This window comes from Megalops cyprinoides, chromosome 3 (genome assembly GCF_013368585.1).
Source record: "Megalops cyprinoides isolate fMegCyp1 chromosome 3, fMegCyp1.pri, whole genome shotgun sequence".
Taxonomy (NCBI): Eukaryota; Metazoa; Chordata; class Actinopteri; order Elopiformes; family Megalopidae; genus Megalops; species Megalops cyprinoides.
In genome coordinates this window covers 32,863,724-32,887,566 of record NC_050585.1, presented here as the reverse complement: position 1 = coordinate 32,887,566, position 23,843 = coordinate 32,863,724, and the positions used below count along the sequence as shown (strand labels likewise).

Here is a 23,843-nt window from a genome sequence, read left to right as displayed (position 1 = left end):
CCCCTTTGTGGGGCTAGGGGATATAGGGTTCATTGCCATTGTGTGGCAGGGAGGGATAGTGTAGCCACAGGGGGGTAATGGTACCCTAAAAGGGTGGGTAAAATCATTGGGTTTTGATAGTGATATTAAAGGGTAGGAGAACTTGTGTTTACATTCATTCAGATGCTGTTTGATTACTCCATCTGCACAGTTATTATAAGCCATACCTGTAGCTGTTCCACACACAGCATTAACATATGCATGAGCACAGCTTTCAGGTACTCTGATACACATCTGTAGTAAATTTTTTTGTCCAGTTCTGGGTTGGGACACACGATAGCCAACCTACTACAGAATACAAATACTTTGCATTATTGTTAACATTACCCTCCGTTTTGGTCTCCTTGTGTCCTTATTCCCAGAAAATGCACTGCTCTTTAAAGATGTGGCTCTATAATGTATCCGTTGGAAGACGTTGTCAGTTTTAAAGAGGCCGAATATAAACACCCCATATGAAGGACCTGTTTACCTGTGGTCTCCCACAGAAGTGTGTGTAGTGCCAACTCTGCTGTGTAAATGTATTGGACAACCCCCCACCCGCCGGCAAACATTCTGCTGTATTAGTTGCTTCCTTATCTCTGCTCTGAAATGCTGAGATTTCATTTTACATACCAGATTCTATCAGAAAGCTTTGTACGTAAACTTGGTCAGGGTCAAAGAATAATTTGTTACAAATGGCACATCTGGTAGACCACCATATCAGATGAAAAGCTTTCAACAGAGGACACCTGTGTTTGATTTATTGTTCATTTGCAAGCGGGGACTGAAGTTAAATATCTTTCAACCCAACAATGATATAAAGTTCAAAGCTTGAATTGTAGTCATTGGAAAAGGGAAAATGTGTTGATGTATGCTTATCTGTAATTGATTAAGAGAATTCTGCAATGTATTATGTGTCCTGTGTCCCAGTATTGAACTCTGTGTATTGTACAGATTTCTGTAGAGAAGGTGTCCGTATCTGCAGAAGGAAGCCTCGCTCGAGCTCCGCATTTGCATTTTTCTGTCAAAAATTGTGAAAAAGAGCACAAACATCTCCCAAAGCAGCAGCTGCTCCTTCCTACATAAGATTGGAGAAGAGTGAGAGAGGGAGACAGAGAAGAAGGATTACAGTCAGTTGTAGCAACGCCACCTCCAAACCATGACTATGAGTGCTCAATTCTGTCATGTATGCATTTCTTTATTTAAAAGAAAAAAAAACTGGACCTAGTGGCATCATGACAAGCTTTTAATTCTGCATTGACTCTTGTGGATTTTTTAATACTTCTCTCATTTGTAAACTGCATCATTTTGGGAGAGCTGCTGTTTCTGATATACATGACGATCTGTACTGTACATTCTATACTCATCGGTAACTCTGATGCTGTTGAGATCTTGTCCTGTTGTTTGAAAACAGCCATATTTTTCTCCCAGGTAACTGCACTCCTTTTAACATTTTCTTAACCTCTAAGAATTTTTCTAATTATTGTGTCATAATTTTTGATCATATGCCATCGAAATATAACTACAGCCATAAACATATCTCTCAAGAAGAAAATCTTGGACCATTTTACTATGTTGTTTTTGTAATCTTTGTGTAAGCTTTTTTTAAATGAACCCATTTTTTTGCATGTACGGTATACCATAAGCGTCTTTGAACTCTGCTCATACTGCAGCTGCAATTGTTTTTGTTTTCCAATGTAATGTTTAAACCAAGTTCAAGTAAAAAGGAAATTACAGTTTGCACATATTTTTGTCTAATTCATTTTAATGGTCATATTTTGTAGGTAAAGTATACATATATGAATGTTGAGACGTAACAATAAATATTGATTTTTGGTCTCTGGTCTGAATTTGCTGTTTTAATAAGTGTTTTTTGGATCATTCTCCTCCATTTTAAAATGCCCTTAAGGCCAGATGTCAAAGTGTGCTGGCTCACTAGGGTTTATCACACGTATAAATGTGAAGCTTAACCTGTCTCACTGATACACTGGCTTCCAGATGTGTTCATACCCTTAATTAAATGGAAGGATTAGATGAACTGACATGCACTGCATGCCAATACACAAAGTAACAGCGTATGTAACAGCATATGTTTTATAATTGCATGTTATTCAGAAAACAGTTACAGACTGTTGACACTCACAAGTTTCCTCTAGATTATTGTTTGTTTCAGTCATTTTCCAGCAGAATGTATACAGATCCTTGAAATTTTTTTTTAAAGTTTTTTTTTTCTTGTCAACTTGTGTCTTCAGTTCAAACCACTCAAAAGTTGTGTTGAACAGAGGACTGAAGATTGCAGCGACCAATGCAGAATATTGAGTTTGTGTTGACTTTTCCTTTTTGTAGTCTTGGATGTGTGCTTTGGAATAGCATGACGGAATAGCGTCACTTTTACCTAGTTAGACCCTTTTACATGCCTTACACACCAACTAGTGATTGTCACAAAAATGTTCCACTGTCTCTGCACTACAGTTTCAGTTCAGCACAATTATGCAGCACAATTATTTGCTCTCGTTGCTTGGCAGTTTCTACCCCATTTGGGTAGGAGTACATCACAAACTTCGGATTCACCCATTGACCTACTCCAACATTGTTTGAGCTGTGTGATTGTCACAGGCAAACGTTTTAGCCATTTAGCCAGTAGAATAAGGTAGTTAGCCAAAATGTCCTGGTGTACATTGCAGTCTGTCCCACACTTTTGAGAAGGACACCGGGAACAAAACAAGCCTAAAGCAGCTCCAAAGTAAAGCATTCACTGCTGTGTTTCACAAAGGAAGTGACAGCGGGTCAACCCGCTGTCAACACAGGTATTGGAAGCTTAAAATTCAAAACGATCTACTAACTTCAAGACAATGGAAACTGGATTCTATGTAGAAGATTTAACTACAAGACGATAGGACATAGGATTACATCTGGAATTTTTCATTTTGAGAGTATTGCAGGGTGTGGATAAATAAGATTATTTGTTTGTGTTTTTAATATGCAATACCAGTTACTTGCAAAATGTGCTGTTGCTCTGTGGCCGTGCATTACTTTTAATATTATATTTACTTATTTCCATTCATTTACAGGAAAAAAAATAGTTTATCATGGGTACGATTACATACAGAGGCCATTTTTTTTATTAAAAATAATTTTGCATTGACAAAAGCTGCTGCAACACCAGTAGCTATCACAGTTCATAAATCATACATCCTGAGACTGATATAACTGGGAATAATGGGAAAGCAAGCATTTAGACTCTGAATTACATTCGGTTTGTTTCTGTAGCATTTCAATGCAAGCAGTTCTCAGCTATTATTCCAAATCACCTCAGAAGAATCTGATATAATAACTATAAAATACCTCTATACTGAATGAAAGTGCTTTTCTTCAAACATGACAATTTTATCTCAGCACCAAACAATTCTGTTACAACATATGCAGTCTACTCCATAATTCTTGTACTTTAGCACAACAATAAACAACACTTTAATCCAACACTAAATAACCCATTAGGTAACAGACAAAGTATGTGAACATTGTGTTACATGGGAACTGGTGAACCTGAAGACAGTGAGAACAGTCCATTTTGACAGTACGGTCCAGAATAGATGGCTTTATTGAGTATTTCTTAGAAAAACGTACCAGCCACATGGATTACTCATTGGTCCTGAGATGGTCTGCATTCCATGGTCATTGATCTTTGGATGGATGGGAGTCTAGCCTGTAGACCTGTAGAAAGACCTGGACTGTAGTGCAGCGTGCTTTCACAGTTCCTGGCCACTAGCCTTTTTGTCTCCCCCATAAAAGTTTCTGGTCCAACCTTCTGCTAAGGCCAACAAGTAACTTCGGCACCTAAATTTTGTATTTACCTTTTCCTCAAAATGACTGAAGGTAGGCCTCATGGAAGATAAAACTAATCTGGACACGTCGCAAGGGTAAAGATTACCCAGAATTTATGTCCTCCAATGTTGTCTTTTGCTGCGTGTGAGTGACTAATATGTGTGGATGAATGTGTGTTGTGTCTGCTGCCAACTGCAGCCAACTGATGGTGTGTGTACGTGTGTGTGTAAGAGAGAGAAAGAATGAAACCTTTGCTCTCGTGGTGCCAGCCTCAGTGGGCATTCTTCCAGCACAATGAACAGTTTCTGTTACCCCTGAAAGAGAAGCAAATGCCAGACAGTGATTTGACTCATAATTTACTCTGACACCATAAATAAATTGGTCAATAAATTGATTGATTGATTGATTGATTGATTGATCAATTGATTTCTTTCCTCATAATTGTCCCTTACAATACCCAGGAATAATACCTGTGCACCAGAATATACAGATTATGTTAATGCTTGCTAAAACGGGTGTTGTATTACCCTGATGATAAAAAAGAAAACTGCCTCCCCTGCTCATTCCTAAGGTGTATGTTGTGTTGTACATTAACAGCTAAATTGACCAGGCAAGCACCTCAAAAGAGTAGCCTCCTCATGAAATCGTGAGACATGAGCACAGGGGTTTGCATGTAGAGGGTATATAGCCTCTTGGCAGTAAATGCTACTCATTCACAAACCCACCCTGCTCAGGGAACGGAGTGTCTCAGCCAAGACAGCTGCAGCCTTCACCTTTGTCACACATTGTAATTTAATGACACTGTGTTTGCTTATGAGGAATCATTTTGCAACGTCAGAACCTGACATGGTGAGAATATGATGGTTATCTCTGTGTGGTTCCAGCGGCAGAGGAGGCTAAGGACACCTTGATCACCTCAGGAAAAGGGATGTATAGAGTGACAGTGTCTTCTTGAAGGACACTCTGTGGAGTTTCAGGGTCAATGACCTCCGTGCCGTGCACCTCAACAGATAGATAAAGTTTAGAGCTGCATTACAGAGTGGAATTTTCTTTCTCACCGTTGATGGTGGTTTTTTCTTATTGATAGAGTGTCTATTCAGAACATGACAAAGTTTTGCAAGTACAGGGCATTCAGCGAATCATAGTTCGTCACTTGCTTACCACCCATAGTCAATCTATCACTGTTCAGTCTTGGGGGATTCCGGAGTCTCTCACTCCGCCAACCTATTCCATCAAATGATTTCTTCTGTTTTTAACCCAGTGAGAAGAAGCATGTTCTAGTCTCAGTGTGAAATCCAGATTTTCCTATTTTCCTTCAGTTCCCTCTTCTGTTTGTAGAACAGAATGCAAAACAGTCTCTGTGATCCATTTTATTGACATTTTAAAAATATGCCGAATTAAGCTTTCCCCTCAGCCCCCTTTTAATGTGACTAAAGGTATTAAGACAAAAGTTTCTTAAGGATATTGAAAAAAGGCCATTTTCAATGTAGCCACACTCTGCACATTAATGAGTTTACTAGGATTAATTATGTAAAACATACAAGCAATATAAGGACTCATTAGATTGTGTGAGTATGATTACTTGCTTTGCTTAATCAGTCTTGGTGACTTTAGTAATCTTTAGTGAAGAGACATCATGTTTACCACAATAAGCAAATCAAATTCCTATATAGTATCACACCACTATTATTTATTGTTGTATGCAGCAAGACCTCTATTGTCATTGTCATCTGAATCAAGGGGAACAATTTTCAGAATCTGACTCATTCTAACTAGTTAGTAAATTCCACATAATTTTTAAAGCCACTCACAAACAACCATTAATTAAATCTTACCCTAAGTTCTTTAACAACTCTTGTATGTATTCCAAATGAATAAATGAATAAACAATATATTTTGTCAAGGACTGCTGGCAATATTCAAAACGAAGTTAAATATTTAAAGAACTTGTGAGATCTTGTTGGTAAAAATGATTTCTGCAGTCTGTTCCATGTTAGGCACTGTTCTCAAAGGCATTGTGTTAAAAGAATGTGAACTTTTATGAATGGTACAAATGAGTTAACTGTTGGCATAGCTTTTGTTTATGTGGTGTCTACACCATCTCTCAGATGTGTTGGGAAAGGAAAGGCACGATCACTGGGGCTCATTATTAGCCTGATACTCAGTGTGCCCTGACCAGCTGGAATGGAAAAGGGAGCATCTGCTTTGTTTTTCCTTTGTTGGACGAGGAGCTGGGAGGCTTTGCACGACCCTTTTTGTAAATGAACAGAGCAGAAAAAGAAATGTCTCTGCATGTTGTGGCACATCTGTGAGAATGCATTAACTAGAAAATTGGGGAAAACATATTGCAAATTGGTTGGATTACTGCATACTGAATGCAAAGAGCACCTTAGTAGTGTAATTATTTGGTCTCAACCGATTTCAGTGTTTCATCAGTTGAAAATCTATGTTTCTAGGCAAGAATAGCTGAGTGGGTGGTGTTTGGAAAGAGATGGAGATAGTAGAACAGAAGCAAAGGGAGAAAAATTCAGTCTCTCTGTCTAGCCCTCCCTCCTCTCTGTGCTTGAATCACATGTTACATTACTTAATACAATCTTTCTAAGTTTGGAGAATGCCTGTAGGAAGAGGTTGTGTAATGATGATCAGTGCTTGCTTTGATTTCAAACAAACATTTGGTCTTATCAGGGACCTCCCTTGACAGCATCCACCTGTTCACCTGGAAACAGTTCTTCTGGGTGTAGAAGTAGTCTCTTCTGACAGAAACTGCTTTCTATGAATCTAACTAAAGATAACCAATTTTATACTTGTTAACAGCTGTTATAGGAGATTAACAAAAAGGCATGGGAGTAGGTTATTTTTTTTATTATTATACACTCTCCTTTAGGAAATGTCTTATACTGTCCTGTTGGTAATTTTACGCGTGCTTTATAGAGTCATTCAGGCAAATTGCTCTCCTCTCAAAGTACGCTGAAGTAGACTAAGAGTTAAGACAACTTGGCCATGAATCACACGACCATCGTATTACAATCGTTGCCAAGGAAACGTGCAATCATGTGGTGGAAATTCTTTAGGTAGCCTGCCTGATCTACCCTTTGGCAATACTATCTTCAAACCAGTCCTTTGTCTATTAAAGTCCCTTTAAAATGTGCAGCGTCTTCTTAACCAAGTGTAGTACCAAAATGAAAACAACATGGATCCTGATTTAGTTTAATCAGTAAGAAGCATAACAGAAAGAAATTTCTCGTATGTCTCTTGATTTTTTTTTTTTTTTTTTTTTTTCTGACGGCACCAGAGTGACGCAGACGCTAAGTTCACACTAAGGCACTTTGCTGACCACATCGCAGCCACGCGTAGCTGTTTTCCAGGCGTAATTTGCATGATTGCACATTAACTAACTTTGCGATTTGTCAAGGACTCAAATGTATCGTGGCATGGGAGGGCCTATGCATAGATATGCAAATAAGAGGCACACATCATATCAGATTTAGCTTCCTGATTGTGGCAGATTAGATGTCGCTGGTGAGTGAAGAAGTCTTAAAATTTGAATGATCCTGGTCGGAGTTTAGCCTCACAGATTTACCACTCTGGAAATAGATCTACAAGCCGTTGTAGTTTAGTGGATTTGTTCTGTTTCTTCAGTACTGCACGGAACTTAATACCCGCATATCAGAATGGACGACTCCAATAGCACTATTGACCCGAGTTGTTTACAGGAACCTCCATTGGCCATTGATATCATAAACCGTGAGTAACCCATATTCCTTTATCTTTTCATATTCTGATACCTGTCGCTAAAGCTGCAGTTGTTAATGTACTTTAGACTATCCATACTGGATGAGAAGGAAGGCACATTACTATTACACCTGTTCACCATAATGCAGAGGGGGAAGGGAGAGAGAGATCTTTTTAGTTTTCCTCAGTCTTTTATCCTGCTGAGAAACGGGCTCTCTTGAGAAGTTATGAATAAACCGGCACTACAGAAGCATGTGTAAAAAATTACCAGTTCTCGAGAGCGCTAAATGGAGAAAATGTCAGCCGTTAAGAGTGAACTCAATTAAGACGATAGACCAATGATTACTAATTGTTGTAGCTTATGTATCCATGTTGGGACGGCTAAACGTTTTTTGTGTAACAGTCATGTAATGAATGTCTAATGTAGTGTGTTAATATAGCACACCTTTACCTCAGTGTCATACAGAGGGGCACACGAACCAATGAATCATCTATGAAGAAAATTGGACGAATTCATATCCATATATTTGAGCTTTTTCCAAGATTTAATGTACTGTAGATGTCAGATTTAGTCAGCGTAAACTGCGTGTTTTTCATGCGGATACATTTGTTACCTATTAATTTATTACAGATAGAACACAAATTCAGGTAGGATACTGCTGTTACACATCTTTACCTCAGGTCTAAGACAAGATGTTTTAATGCGTGACAGGGTGTGTAGCCTACGTTTAAAAGTACATTGTAAATTACTTTGTGGATGTCGTTGATGTTTTTTTTTTATGGTCAGCTATTTTGTTTTATGTCTTCGGCATTCTCAGAATTTGGCATATCTGAGTATATGTCAGGAGTTCCTCCCGACATGACCGCGCTGCACTCCCTGGGAGAGCGAGGGGGCTCGGGATGGAATAATTGGTAATTGACGGTGTTCGCTGCCTGGTGTGTGCTCCGCACCTGTTGCCTGTCTGTGTGTAATTTTCGCTGGGACTATTTAGGCAGGTGAGTGGGAGTAACACGCCAGAGACGCTAACGGAGGCTATCACACGGGATTTTAGCGTGGAGCCAGGTTTTTCGATTTCTTTTTTTTGAACGTGCCGGCACGGCTGAGTTTAGGGTTTATTTTGGTTTGCTGTTTTTTTTTCTTTGAGCTCTGGGAGTCGCGACCCAGAGCGGGTTTTGAGTTTTTGTTTAATTTCTTTCGGTTTTTGCTTTGGTGTGCGAGATGCGCGAGTGTGTTTGTGTGTTTTAGGCGGCTTCAGAAGAGCGGCGACCGAAGGGGCTCTAGCGGTGAATCCCTGAGGGAGCGGGGAAAACAACGCTTGGTTCCGGACGCAGCCGGGGCCGAAGGGAGCCCCCACCCCGTGGAAGCGCGTGCTGGGGAGGTGATCCCCTAGCTGGAAGGGAGGTGGCACCGCGAAACCTTGAGAGAGTGCGTGGGTCACCAGCACGGGGTGGAGAGGGAGGGCTGACCGGCTGCTGTTCTGTGTCTCCCTCAGTGCGATCCCGCGGAGCCGGCGGAGTTACTACCGGGGAGAAGACGTGGGTCGCCGCCGGAGCCGCCAGCCCCCGCAGGAGTGACGCGGGGGCCTTGTCTGGAGTTTATTTAATTTCTTTTTTTGTTTTTTTGGGACGTAGGCGAAGCCCGGCAGTGTGGCGCGGGCTGAGCTACGTCCCCCCCTTATATTTTCGTTTCATTTTTGTACGCGTGTGGTGTGCGTGCGTGCGTGTGAGGAGCCTCCCCCACAGCGGCAGCACTTCCCCCTCGACAGTGAGATTGAGTAGTCTTCTCTCTCCCGGCGTCCAAGTGGGCGGGGACGCCAGATCACGGGTGTGTGCAGTGAGGCTAAGTGTGTGTGTGGGGATTCTGTTTTTTCTTTTTCTTTTCTTCTTTTGGTGTGAGCGGCTGGGTAGCGTTCCCGCCTGTTTGTAGCCGGGGAGGGCAGACAGGGGTGGATAGAAGGATAGGGGGAAGGGCTTCGCTGGGAGAGGGATAGCGGCGTCTCAGATTTTATGAATTGCCTTGTTAAATTTTGTGTTTTTTTTTTTTAAAAGAATAAAGAGTTGCTCCTACTCACCTTGTCCTGGCATTCTTGTGGCGGGCGGATCCCTAGGAGGGCGAACTACCTGGGCATAGTGTCACTCCTGACAGTGGTACTAAATGAAGAGCCATTTGGGAGCCGAATGTGCCGGCTCTTATTGCTGAGCTGAGCCAAATGATCCGGCTCACTAAAAAGAGCCGGAATTCCCATCACTAAAACTCAATAACGGTTAGTTCCGACCGCTTGTTTCTATTGGTCAGTCTCAGTCTTGACAATATTCATCATCAGTCAAGCATCAAACGCAGCGAACTTGCGGTCTTCTGCGAGGCACGCCGCACTGTTACAAAGTCCTGGGCGTAAGTGACAGGCAGCGCAACCCTCTATGCGAACGGCTTTATATGGTCACGTTATGCTCGTAGGTCAGAAATGACGGCATTAAGACAAGAATACTAGAAAGGTGTTTTTTTTTTTTTTTTTTTTTTTTTTTTTTACTCAGCAAGCATGGTCATCCCAACATGGTAGCACAACCGGTCGCAAGCATGTCATATCGCTCGTGCGACAGTTAAGGTCGCACGGACCTCATGTCACAACTGCAACATGTTAAAGCTGACTTTACACGAAATTTACTGTTGGCGGTTGTTTCGTTTTTATTTTACTAATGAAATGGCTCCATGGTATACCATAAATTTACTTCACAAATTTTCTAAAACCGTAGTTTTTAAAAGGGATATTTTGCAAGCCTTGATCAAACAAATTCAGTTTCATTGAATTTACTAAAAGGATGTTAGTATTGATGTATGGATGCTTTAAGGGAGATGTGTTTATTTGAAAGGAGGACGTGAGGAACGTGAGGTATCATTTTCTCTCAGATCACCACCAACTTCTTACTCCTTTGTGTGACCGTAGATGTGACCGCTCTTTTCTGGTGTGGTTAGTGAATTTCTCAGAAACATCATAATCGAAAGAGAAATGCACACTTTCATCATAGTCTACGTGCTGTGGAAATAGATGTCTAAATATGTTGTCAAACCACAAACACCCAGTATGCAATATGTATTTGCTGCTTGAGAACTCTGGAGGGTTCTTTTATGTTTTTATGTGCTTGTATTCTTGGAGGGCCCCTTATGTTGAACAAAGACTGATTGTTGTGTGTAGTTATCCATTGTTTTCTCTCTCCATTTCCAATTGTGCAGAATCTGAACCATTTCACAGCTTTTTCATCCTGGAACTCACACTCATTGTAATGGTACAAAGTTACATTCTAGAGCAAAGAATGAAGCTCATTTTTATGAAACAGGGACATGATAATTAGGCTATTCAGTACATTGGTACATATCAAATACATCTCATAGTATATCTCACTGTTGCTAATTCATAAATGTCTGTTGGGTAAACCACCTTTATCAGCAAGGTATGTTGCGTTTCTCCTTTAGCCATGATAATATGAGCTCAAGTGCATCACATTAGCAGGTTTTTGGTGGTAAGTAATTTCACCTCCATAAAATTCATCAACCTGTGCATTTTATGGAGGTAAAAATTTATATGTCACAAACAGTTTCCCTTATTGAACAGAATAAATTGGGTGCCCTTGACAATTTAATCAACTTCACGGATACATTACCTGAAATGTAGGGGCAAATCACTAGGCCACAGTGGTGCTCCTGTAGACCTTTACTTTGTATTTTGCATCGTTTGGCTCCTTTCATTTCAGACATGAATTCATTTCTCAGGTTTTTGATGATTTCACTTTGCAACAGCTAATTACTTGCCCAAGTTAAAAGCGAATTTGAAATTAAACAATTTTATCTCACTTCCTCCTGTTATATATGAAGTCAAAGTTATTTAACTAAAATTTGTATGTGTTGATTTGTCCTGTACACTCTTGTGTCCATCTTGTCTGATTGTTCAATTCCTTTGTTACTGTCCTATTTCTATTGGTTCCCAATGGCATTACCTAGTAAAATAAAGGTTAAAAAAAAAACAGTAAATAGTACTACTTACTTTTAAGTAGGGCTGTATCGAATGCATTTGAATTTTAGCAAACATTTTTCGAACGAAGCTTCGAATGTCTGTGACGTGACGTCATCATTTTGGCCTGTTATTTCGGCATTTAGTAAGTGACCAAATGAATGTAACAAAAGATCAACCAGCTTTTGGTTTAGTGTACGGAATTATTCCTGTGCGATTTCGTGACACATAATTCATTCCGTAAACTGAATGAATTCCTAAACCTACGGAATGTATTGGACCAAAGTCCTTCCGTGCACATCATACCTTCAGTAATATAGCCTATGGACGTAATTAATTTTGTACTTAAGCAAAACACTGATGTCTAAGAAAGTTCAAGCAGCCTTTGCTTTTGTGGACGGAATGCCTTTTGTAACTGCAGAGTCACGGAATATATTGTGCTAAATCCCTTTCGTGCAGATCATACTTTCAGTAGGCCTAATATAGCAAAACAGTTAAGTGAACAAAATGAACATTCGATGGCACGGAATGATGATAGTATAGCGCATTCTGCATTTCGTGCCACAAAAGCATAAATGCTGGCCTAGGACATTGTGGTGGAAAATTTTTGATAGAGAAAAGCAGAGCTTGACGTGGTACGATTAAGCGTGTTACATGGTAGAAATAAGTTATTGCCAGCAAACATCATAAGCATTGCCAACAGATGTTAGTTTTTGATTTTAACCACAGTTAGACATATTAACTGAAGTTGTTGATATATTACATTAAAAAAATATAATATAATATAATATAAACGTCCTCCTTTCAAATAAACACATCTCCCTTAAAGCATCCATACATCAATACTAACATCCTTTTAGTAAATTCAATGAAACTGAATTTGTTTGATCAAGGCTTGCAAAATATCCCTTTTAAAAACTACGGTTTTAGAAAATTTGTGAAGTAAATTTATGGTATACCATGGAGCCATTTCATTAGTAAAATAAAAACGAAACAACCGCCAACAGTAAATTTCGTGTAAAGTCAGCTTTAACATGTTGCAGTTGTGACATGAGGTCCGTGCGACCTTAACTGTCGCACGAGCGATATGACATGCTTGCGACCGGTTGTGCTACCATGTTGGGATGACCATGCTTGCTGAGTAAAACAAAAAAAAAAAAAAAAAAAAAACACCTTTCTAGTATTCTTGTCTTAATGCCGTCATTTCTGACCTACGAGCATAACGTGACCATATAAAGCCGTTCGCATAGAGGGTTGCGCTGCCTGTCACGTACGCCCAGGACTTTGTAACAGTGCGGCGTGCCTCGCAGAAGACCGCAAGTTCGCTGCGTTTGATGCTTGACTGATGATGAATATTGTCAAGACTGAGACTGACCAATAGAAACAAGCGGTCGGAACTAACCGTTATTGAGTTTTAGTGATGGGAATTCCGGCTCTTTTTAGTGAGCCGGATCATTTGGCTCAGCTCAGCAATAAGAGCCGGCACATTCGGCTCCCAAATGGCTCTTCATTTAGTACCACTGTCAGGAGTGACACTATGCCCAGGTAGTTCGCCCTCCTAGGGATCCGCCCGCCACAAGAATGCCAGGACAAGGTGAGTAGGAGCAACTCTTTATTTTTAAAAAAAAAAAACACAAAATTTAACAAGGCAATTCATAAAATCTGAGACGCCGCTATCCCTCTCCCAGCGAAGCCCTTCCCCCTATCCTTCTATCCACCCCTGTCTGCCCTCCCCGGCTACAAACAGGCGGGAACGCTACCCAGCCGCTCACACCAAAAGAAGAAAAGAAAAAGAAAAAACAGAATCCCCACACACACACTTAGCCTCACTGCACACACCCGTGATCTGGCGTCCCCGCCCACTTGGACGCCGGGAGAGAGAAGACTACTCAATCTCACTGTCGAGGGGGAAGTGCTGCCGCTGTGGGGGAGGCTCCTCACACGCACGCACACCACACGCGTACAAAAATGAAACGAAAATATAAGGGGGGGACGTAGCTCAGCCCGCGCCACACTGCCGGGCTTCGCCTACGTCCCAAAAAAACAAAAAAAGAAATTAAATAAACTCCAGACAAGGCCCCCGCGTCACTCCTGCGGGGGCTGGCGGCTCCGGCGGCGACCCACGTCTTCTCCCCGGTAGTAACTCCGCCGGCTCCGCGGGATCGCACTGAGGGAGACACAGAACAGCAGCCGGTCAGCCCTCCCTCTCCACCCCGTGCTGGTGACCCACGCACTCTCAAGGTTTCGCGGTGCCACCTCCCTTCCAGCTAGGGGATCACCTCCCCAGCACGCGCTTCCACGGGGTGGGGGCTCCCTTCGGCCCCGGCTGCGTCCGGAACCAAGCGTTGTTTTCCCCGCTCCCTCAGGGATTCACCGCTAGAGCCCCTTCGGTCGCCGCTCTTCTGAAGCCGCCTAAAACACACAAACACACTCGCGCATCTCGCACACCAAAGCAAAAACCGAAAGAAATTAAACAAAAACTCAAAACCCGCTCTGGGTCGCGACTCCCAGAGCTCAAAGAAAAAAAAACAGCAAACCAAAATAAACCCTAAACTCAGCCGTGCCGGCACGTTCAAAAAAAAGAAATCGAAAAACCTGGCTCCACGCTAAAATCCCGTGTGATAGCCTCCGTTAGCGTCTCTGGCGTGTTACTCCCACTCACCTGCCTAAATAGTCCCAGCGAAAATTACACACAGACAGGCAACAGGTGCGGAGCACACACCAGGCAGCGAACACCGTCAATTACCAATTATTCCATCCCGAGCCCCCTCGCTCTCCCAGGGAGTGCAGCGCGGTCATGTCGGGAGGAACTCCTGACATATACAAGAAATTCCTTTTTAAAAACGACTTCTGTTTTTCTCACAGATCAGAAATTAACTGCTTACTACCCAATAAGTCATAACGAACCGGTAGCAAAGTATTTATCAATCGTTTTCTAATAGTACAAATGTGTAAAAACCGTCTGCAAGGAATATCTGAAGTTCCCTTTGAACATAGAATTTAGAACACATAAACATTATTCTTCTACATTCTTGTCGCAATATGATGTGGTAAGATTACGTCAGCAGCAATGGCTTTGACACAACGATTAAAGAAGTTATAAACTTATATAAACTCAACTGGACTATAAATGCACTGATCTGAGAAGTATTCAAAATGTACTTCTTTTCAACTGTTCTCCCCTCTAACTTTGCCCAGGCTTGCCTGTTTCTTTTGCATTCAAGCAGAAATCCAAATGCCATCCTACTGTGACCATGTTATCAAAATGGAAGGAGTTGCACAGTGGTTTAGATTACCTGCCAGAGTCATTCTCAGGGGATTGAATTCGCTATTGAAATATGGAAGGCATATTGTTCACATTAATGGAGAAAGGAGAGGTAGTCCTGGCTCAACACTGCAGCCTTCACTACCCACTGAAGCCATACAACCTGATCTAATAACATAGTTGGTTTCTCACCTATGAGGTGGTTTTTTACTTGTTGGGGGAGTTCAGAAACTCTGGGAATTGTCCACTTTCTGTCACTGACCCAGTTAGTTTTCCATCATTGCAGCCAAATTGCCACTGCATGCTCTCTCCATTTACCATAACCTGGAACGTCCCTTTGTACTTTCTCTTGTGAGGCAAGACATGTCTCGTCAAATGCTTAAATAGTTTTTATGGCTTTTTCATTAATTTGGAATGCAAAAACATGGACTTCACAGACATAGTTTGAATTTCCAGGGAGAAGATTAAATTAAATCATCCTGTATATGGGTTTCACTTCAGGGGGTTTGAAAGTACTATGCCCAACAGGAGGTGATATTGTTGTTCTGGCTCAGGCTGAACCCCTGATGGGGACTCTTAAGAGGTGGTGTGGGTTCATCTGATCTGACTACATCTGCAGTCCTTCCTTGCCTGGCATGCAAATAGCAGGAATTATGTCACTGCTAATTTACCTACATATCCAGTGCAATTTAATGTGTGTAGGTTTTCAGGTATTTCAAGTTTCACACAAGTTGTGTAAAGAACTGTATCTTTCTCAATAACTGGGTTTTCTGCAGAATTAGAATCCCAAGATCAATTGTGTAAACACCACTGTGGCAAAATAGGCCCTTTTTTTACAGTCCACGCCCCCCTTTGTGTAGCTGATGTGACATGTGGCGTTTGTGTCTTGTGAACTGGTACCCCTTTCCTGATATCTTGTATGACCTCTGGGAAAAGATGTGATCTCCAGCACAGGAGACAAAAAAAGTGTTTATAAGTTAACTCCTGGGGGTGAAGTCTCAAAACTGAACGCCGGTAAACTTGGCTGGCAGGCATTATCAGTAACAGGATATTTCCTCTTACAGGACAAAGGATATACTCCTTTAGCATGGGGGAACATTTAAATTGGTCTAAAATTCCCAGATGAGGGGAGATGAGCATGCTACACAGTTGGACAAAAACAGACACCTTTTCAGTGTTTTGTCTGGGTGGAACTGTTAAATTCCTGGTTTTGCCTTGTCACAAGTTCATTGAAGGTGCTGAACCTTCTCTGGTTACAAATGTTTTTGTGCCCTAGTGAAGTTCTTAAAGGAGGCAGCTTTAGCCAGTGTAGAGCTGGATGTTTTGCCTTAGTGAAGCTGATATATGGAGCTGTTCTTGCTCTGGTACTGGTTTTATGCCATGAAGCTGGTGGTGGAACTGGTTTTGCCTTGTGAAGCTGATTAATAATGGTTTAGCATAGTTAAGGTGGATGAAGGGAAGGGGTTGATTGTTGTATTGTCTCTCCACAGAAATGGACGTTTTTGGGATCATTCTATATTCAGTACTGACACTCATGGCTGCTATGTCCTTGCTGGTTTACATTGAAGAGTGTATCTACATCTATAGGAAAGTCCCATCTCCCAAGAAAACCACCATCATATGGGTGAATGGTGCAGCACCAGTAAGTACGGTTGTAATAAGAGTTCTAATACTTAAGAAAGTATAACATATAATTGGACTGTGCCGTAAATATGAAGTAGCAAAGTACATTGGTGCTGTATTGTGCTGCATTGTATATTATCTAGGTTGTACACTATTAAGAATATGGAAATGACCACTTACATGGGGAGCTCAAACACTGTCAGAAGTGACTAATTGCAAGACTCTCCTGCAGTGTATTTCTGATAGGGCTCTTTGCTCAAAGGATTTCAGTCCAGGTTGGTGGCTGTCTGTCCAGGTCCAAGGGTTCCTCTGTGTGTTTGATTTTATAGCCAAGCTGTCACTCCATCAGATCTCTACAAGTGGATAGTGGTGACTATTGCTGTGTGGATAAGATTCTCATCCCATTTCTCAGGTCATTGCCACCATGTCCTGTCTAGGGATGTGGATTCCAAGGGCAACAATGTTCACCGACATGACCTCGGCCTCGTAAGTCACCTCCTCACTCAGGGTTCCCCCTGGGAGGAAGGAACCCCCTATTATTTCTTTCATCCTGTAAAGTAGTGGAAGGTTGTGGAAAGTGGAAAGTCCTTGAAAACTCATGAAACACTGCCCAGATATAAAGTACATTGTTTCTTTTTCTCAGTTATGTCAAGAAAAATAATTTTACACCATCCTTCTTGGTAATTCACCAGATTAATGTAATTTACTATTGTCCAGATGTAAGTTTATTAACATTTATAACAAATTAGCTAGCTTGTACATTAAGAGCACTACCAAAAGTCACTGTTATCTGGTATTCACTGCCGTCAACATGTCCTCAGCTCCATATTCAAAGTATATCAATTTACAGGAACTTTGTTACTGCAGAAATTAAAATAATCCTAGAAATTGAAACATTATGCTTAAAAGTCAAAGAAACTTTAGTTCAAGTGAGAAACATATTTTCTGTCCTGTCACACTTTTACACAACTAACACACACACACACACACACACACACACACACACACACACACACACACACACACACACACACACACACTCCTATTCTCCTGTCTCTGGTCATTTTCTCTCTGAGCAAAAAGCATTGTTTTTAGCTATGAAACTCTTACTTTCAAAACTGCGCTGGATTTAGAGTGTTTAGTGTGGTATTATTGTTGGAGGGGTGAATGTGAATCTTCATATGTATGTGCTCTTCTCTGTCTCACATGAATGAGGGGAAACTCAAGAACCAGGAAACCATGTGGAGCTGCTTAATTAAGTGCTTGGGTTGATTCAAATCTATAAAATTCTTTCTTTGTGGTTTTGTATTGTGAAAACTATGGTGTGTCAGAGAGTACCTTTGTGTGTTTTGATCTTTTCCTCCTTTTCCTCTCTCCATCGCAGATACTTTGCCATCGTGGTGTATAAGTTCTTGATCCTGATGCTGCAGGAGTGTGGGGGAGATGAGGAGTTTCTGAGGCGCTGTGGGAAGGGTCAATTCCGGATTAGCACAGGGCCCTGCTGCTGCTGCTGCCCCTGCCTGCCTCACGTGCCCGTCACACGGTATGTAGGGGTCAGGTCAGGTCATACCCAGGTCACTACGGAATGGCACCGAAGACATCTGGCAGCATAACCAACTAGCCAGTCTGCACCCTGACTCTGTGGTCATGATTAGTGTGCTGCAGGACTGAGTGCATTTGCGTTGTTGAGGGATGACTGTCTCTTGTAAGTAAGTGCTGCAGATGCAGACTGAGGCTGATAAGAAAGGTCAGTGCCCTGGGGTTCAGGTCAGCAGGGCTGTTGTTTAACAGAATTAACGACAGCTCGTTACGGCATGGTGCACACTCACAGGACCGAGAGAATTCCTTGAGGAAAAATATGATGCAGGCTGGTTTGGAATGGAGTTGCACCCAGAACATGAAACTGTCTATATCTCCTTGCAACCTTCTAACATCCACCCCCCAGCCACACACATACACACCCACACTTAAGTCCTGGGCATTGCTGGAAGTCATGTCCGGGTTGGTGGAGGTGTCATGCTCATCCTAACACATGACATGAAACACATGTTTCCCCAGGAGGACACTGTTCCTGTTGAAGCTTGGATCGCTCCAGTTTGCTGTGCTGAAAACCGTCTTCACCATCCTGTCCATTGTGTTGTGGACCAATGGGAACTTTGACCTCTCTGATGTGAGTACCACTCTATCACCGTTAAGCCGCTGCCATATGAGTATCACCTTGTCTCACTCCCATTTTATACACCCCTCTTCGTATCTCCCCTTAACAGACTCAGTGCTTGCTTAAGCACATCTGGGCCACATCCAGGTGTTAGGAATAAAGGACTGTCTGGAACATCAAGGAAGAACACAATTTAAATATGTATGTGGGAGTCTAGAAATCTGGATTTCATTAGTCAGTGTTGTGAAACAGTATTGGCCTCATTGATTCGAAAGAACAAGATTTCCCATAATGTGTTGTACTTATGGCACAGATATATTTCCCCTAGTGTCTCTTCCATTTCCCAAAGAGCACCTCTGCATATAGGGAACTTCTGTGTAAGCTATGACATGGACTGTAACCCTGCACAACATTTTGTCATTGTGACTTGGATTGTTTTTGAGCAGATTGATATAAGTAATAATAATAAAGAAATAAAAATAGATGCCATTTATATTGTACTTTTCATGAATCTCATTCATTTTCTGCCTGGTCCAAAGTGAAAATTGCCCACTGGGAAATGTCAGCAAAGGTGTGGTACCATTCACATCAAACTAGACAGAGTCCCTTACAATGTGCTTCTGTGTGTAATATACATTTGTGCACATATTATTTTCAGAACCTTTTTTTGTTACCATTGCTTTTTTAGACCATTGTCTAAATTTAATGTTATCTGTAAATGTAAAATATTTAGTTGATTCTGTTGTACCTAAGAGCTACACAGATTTTTAAAGTGATAACAGCAGTATTACCATTAAACAAGCTCCATGTCTCTGTCTGCAGCTGGAGATAACTGGAACTGCGATCTGGATCAACCCGTTCGTGGGGGTCCTGACCATCATCGCGCTCTGGCCTGTTGCCATCATGTTCATGCATGTACGAAACACCTTAAGAAGCCAGAAGATCATCCCAAAGTATGCCATGTACCAGGTGAGTTTACCATGTTTCCTTCTCAACCAATGGCGTTACTTTCAGATAGGTGACCCACATGTGCCCTCAGCCAGTCAGAATACACAATGAAGGCCAGATTTGTTGTATTTGTTTTGGGCTGCAAAAAAGTAGCAAAGGCTTGCCAAAATATCCACAGGATTTATCAAATGATTCGGTGAATTTTGCTATTTGTTTTTCAGGTACAGTGTCATTTTGCACCTTTACTCTTGATACATACCTGTATGCAGTTTCTTTGTTTATTTAAATTAAGATCAACTTTATTGTTCCCAGAGGGAAATTTGTGCCAGACTATTGATTCAAGTGCTGATACATTACCACCAGACAAGAATGACAAACAACAAATAGATTGACATCTGTGTATCAACATACAAAATAATGTATAGTGTGTTGTACAAATGTACAAGTTTGGGTTGAAAGTTTAAAAGGTAAAGGCATAATGCAAATATCAATCCTCAGCTTTGTGGAACTTTGTGGCTGTGATTTTTTGCTACATTTTAGCAATCAGATGAAGAGTTTGGAATCTGAGTTTGACAGGCTTCCCAACTAGTTATGCTGTAGCATTAGGTAATCTCAATCCCTGCACGATAAAAGATAAACAGTATTTTCTAGTTCAGGCCAAAGGCCCCAGGTCTGTGATTGTCATTGTTGTTGGATCCAGGAATAGATGTTTAGAGTCCCACGGTTTCTTTGAGTTCACCATCAGGAAGATTCTCTCTAACAATTAATTGTGTTATTTCTGTGTGTCTCTTAGTCTGTGGTTTAGTTCTCTTTAGGCAGGCTTTCAAATGGACATTTGAAGTTTATGGATTTTCCACTGGTAGATGACAGAGAATTATCAATTCATATAATTATTAATTCCAAATATTTTAGCTGTGTTTGTGCAGTTAGTAGCTTCATCAAATTTACTATGAACTACCCATAAACAATAAAGTGCAATAAAAGTAATGATCATGAAATATTGCTATCAAATAAGTCATACCATAACTTGTGTAAAATGGTGAAATACCTTTGACTTCATATATTCCATCAGATTTCAAACAACCAAATCAGCAATGCTGATTTGCTGATTGGATGCTTTTTGCTTGTTGAGTTCTATATGCACAGATTAGCCTGTTCAAGACTTGATAAAAGTATTTCTTCAGGTGGACACCTGTCTACTTCCACCTACCTTTTATTTAAAGATATATTTGTGCATGTTTTTATGCATTCATGCACCCCTGAACATTATGCCATCTTTCTCTTAAACTCTAATATTCTTCTCTCTGCATTCATAACATATTTGTGCATGATCTTTTGGACTTTATTCCTCTTGATTTGCATATTTTGCCATTACAATATGTTTTTCTAATGACAATCATTTGTCGTCATGTAATGTGCTGTCCATTGTGTCCCGACTGCAACAATAAGGTGTTTCTTTAGTGACTGCAAAATTACCAAAGGTGATTGCATAACGAGTCTTAATGAAGTGGTCATTTACTTAACATTGACTGCAATACCATTGAATGTGTATTCCTGTGCATAAATATACCCCTGAATGTGAATGCTCCTTACATGTGTAATGTGATCGATATCTCCTCATACAGCTCTCCACCTCCTGAAAAATCTCAGTGTAAATTTCTGTTTCTTATAAAAATTAAAAACACAGCAAATTGCCATAATGCCTTGTATGTCTTGAGCGTTAAGTGCCCGACTAGCTGATCAGTTGACCCAAAATCAGTTTACCTACCAAAATCCTAAGCCTGAGTCCTAATCTAGAAAATTGAAATTAATGAAAGGGCATGGGGCAGAATTTTTCAGTGTTACAATGGCATGTGTCTGTCTTCTTAGCTGGTGCTGGTCCTCAGTCAGCTGCAGACTGCTATCATTAACATCCTGGCCTTGAATGGAGACATCGCCTGCGCCCCGCCATTCTCCTCCCAGGCCCGTGGATCCTGTAAGTGCCACTCCCATTCCTTAAGGTCACTCGAAGGTCACGGATCAAAATGAGTACGTTTCATACTGCCATATTTTGAAAGAGAAATATGCTTAACAGCATGTTAGTTGATTTTGTATGATTTTTACTCAACATTATTCAAACATCAAATTTATTTCCTCTGCAGCTGTCCCTCCAGATCCATAGCCTTTTTCTTAACTGTTTGACATACCTGAACGTACTGGCTTGTATTAACCCCTGACTATGAGACATCTTGTAACTAGACACATGACACATGACACTTGCATTGACCGGAGAGCAGTGTGAGTCAAATCCCAAATGTATTGTATGATCTGACTGGATGATCTGTGGAATTTAGTAATGGCCCTAATTCAGATAATGTGGTGTGCAGTCTATCACTGATCACATTAGCATGTCATTCTTTGGGTACAGACTGTTATCGGTGATTGGTTGCTTAACACCCATTCTTAATGGCTGGTTCATGAGGTTGTGGGGTCATGTTGTGAGCTGTTTAATCCAGACAGGAATGTTCTAATGGAATTTCTTTAGCTTTCTCTGTGCTTCTTGGGAGTTTTTACATAATGCATAATACACTCAGTAATCTGTTAGAAAAGTTTTACTGGTAAAATTCTCTGCAAGGGGGCTTACTTGTGTGTGATGAAGTTGATATGATCTGTGTTGGTATGTCCATAGTTCCTAGTATGCATCTGTGAGCTGCAATGACATTTGAGCCCATAACTCCTCCACTACAGACCTATGTGTCTCTCTAAGTCGGTTTGCTCTCTGCAGTAAGCTCTGTCAGCGTGTGTCCTTTCTGTGCGGTGACCTCTGAGCCTATGCTTGATCTGTCTGCATCATGACATACGACCCTCTTCGTGACCTTTCTCCACAGTAATGAGCCAGCAGTTGTTGATTCTGGAGATGTTCATCATCACACTGGTTACCCGGCTGTTATACCGGCGTCACTATGACCCGCTGCCCGCTGCCAACCTCCACGAGGATGACAATGCCGAGAATGCAAAGATCATCCTGCAGTCTGAGAACGGGGACAACATGGCGTGAGAGTGTGAGCGTGCGTGCGTATGTGTGTTTCTCTGACCCCTAGAAACGGCAAACCAAAGTAATTCAAATAGCCAACAGTATGTTTTTTATATTTTGTATACTTATGTATTCAATTATATTGTGTCATTATGGTCTTCAGAGCATGTGTATTATAGCAGTGCAAAAAGTATATTAAAACACAGTGATGCGGAGTCACAAAGTTAAAGTTTGGGTAAAGAGTTTTAAAGAGTATTAAAAGAACCCTCAAAGACATTTCCTTCTTCATATGAAACAGTTACATTATACTGTTGTGGTAAGACTTCAGAAGTGACGGGCATGTGAGATATATTCAGGTATGGATTTCCCTCACATTGGGGGGATTTCAAAAGCTCTGAGGTGGTTCCTCCAGTAGGACAGATGATATAGCTGAATGGGACTCTGTGCTGTGGTAGGCTAACTCTGCCATTGCAGAGATCATTATGTCTGCACTCATCTGACTCCGCAAAGTTAGCACAGCTACACACACTATGGTGGCAGTGCAAGAGACTGTGGTGCATGTGAACTAATCTCATTAAATCACTCAATTACAACTGAGATGCAGTTTCTATGAAACACATTCAACATGTAATGTAAACGAATGTAATGTAACATGGGTTTTACCAAGATGCTAACTGAAATCCCATGGAATCTGTGCTCTGGCACTTTTGAAAAGAATTTCAGAAATAAATCAAATATTTACTGCTTCATATATGTGCTGACTTGAATGCACAGGACAGTTATCCTGGGTTGTAGACCAAAATGTAAACTGTATATGGTCAGTGTTAGGGATTTAAATCCATGCAATCCATGCATCCATGGAATTTCATCTGTGATAGAGATGAGTTGTGTTGTCTGTGAATATTAATATGAGGAACTGCGCTGCACTAAATGTATACAATTTTAAAACATGATGTCAGAATGTATTTTTATGACACCTGTTTGGGTTAAGAGCAGCCACGGAGACTATTTGGTGATTTCATAATAAAATATCATATTTTTAAACAAATTTCTGTCACCTGTATGGTTTTGTTGTGAAGTGTATGTTTCAGCTCCTGTGATGTTATGCAAAAAGGCCATTGTTGAAATTGGTACACCTGACAGATATGGAGTATCTGAAGTATATATAAAAATGTACAGTATCAAAGGTCCTCAAACAAGTGGCAGATAGTTCTGTAGTGAAGATGGCTTTTGAAATTTTTTTGTCTGAGCTTCACC

General features: G+C 41.0%; 1 protein-coding gene across 1 annotated transcript; it reads left to right on the top strand.

The window, feature by feature from the left end:
- Positions 1 to 7,316: 7,316 nt before the first annotated feature.
- Positions 7,317 to 22,677, top strand: LOC118775639 (organic solute transporter subunit alpha-like). The gene is made up of 8 exons (XM_036525647.1): positions 7,317 to 7,587; positions 16,335 to 16,486; positions 16,880 to 16,953; positions 17,852 to 18,010; positions 18,526 to 18,637; positions 19,448 to 19,594; positions 21,443 to 21,548; positions 22,441 to 22,677. The coding sequence occupies exons 1-8, from the start codon at positions 7,515 to 7,517 to the stop codon at positions 22,608 to 22,610; spliced, it is 993 nt and encodes a 330-aa protein (XP_036381540.1). The 5' UTR covers positions 7,317 to 7,514; the 3' UTR covers positions 22,611 to 22,677.
- The last annotated feature ends 1,166 nt before the right edge of the window (positions 22,678 to 23,843 follow it).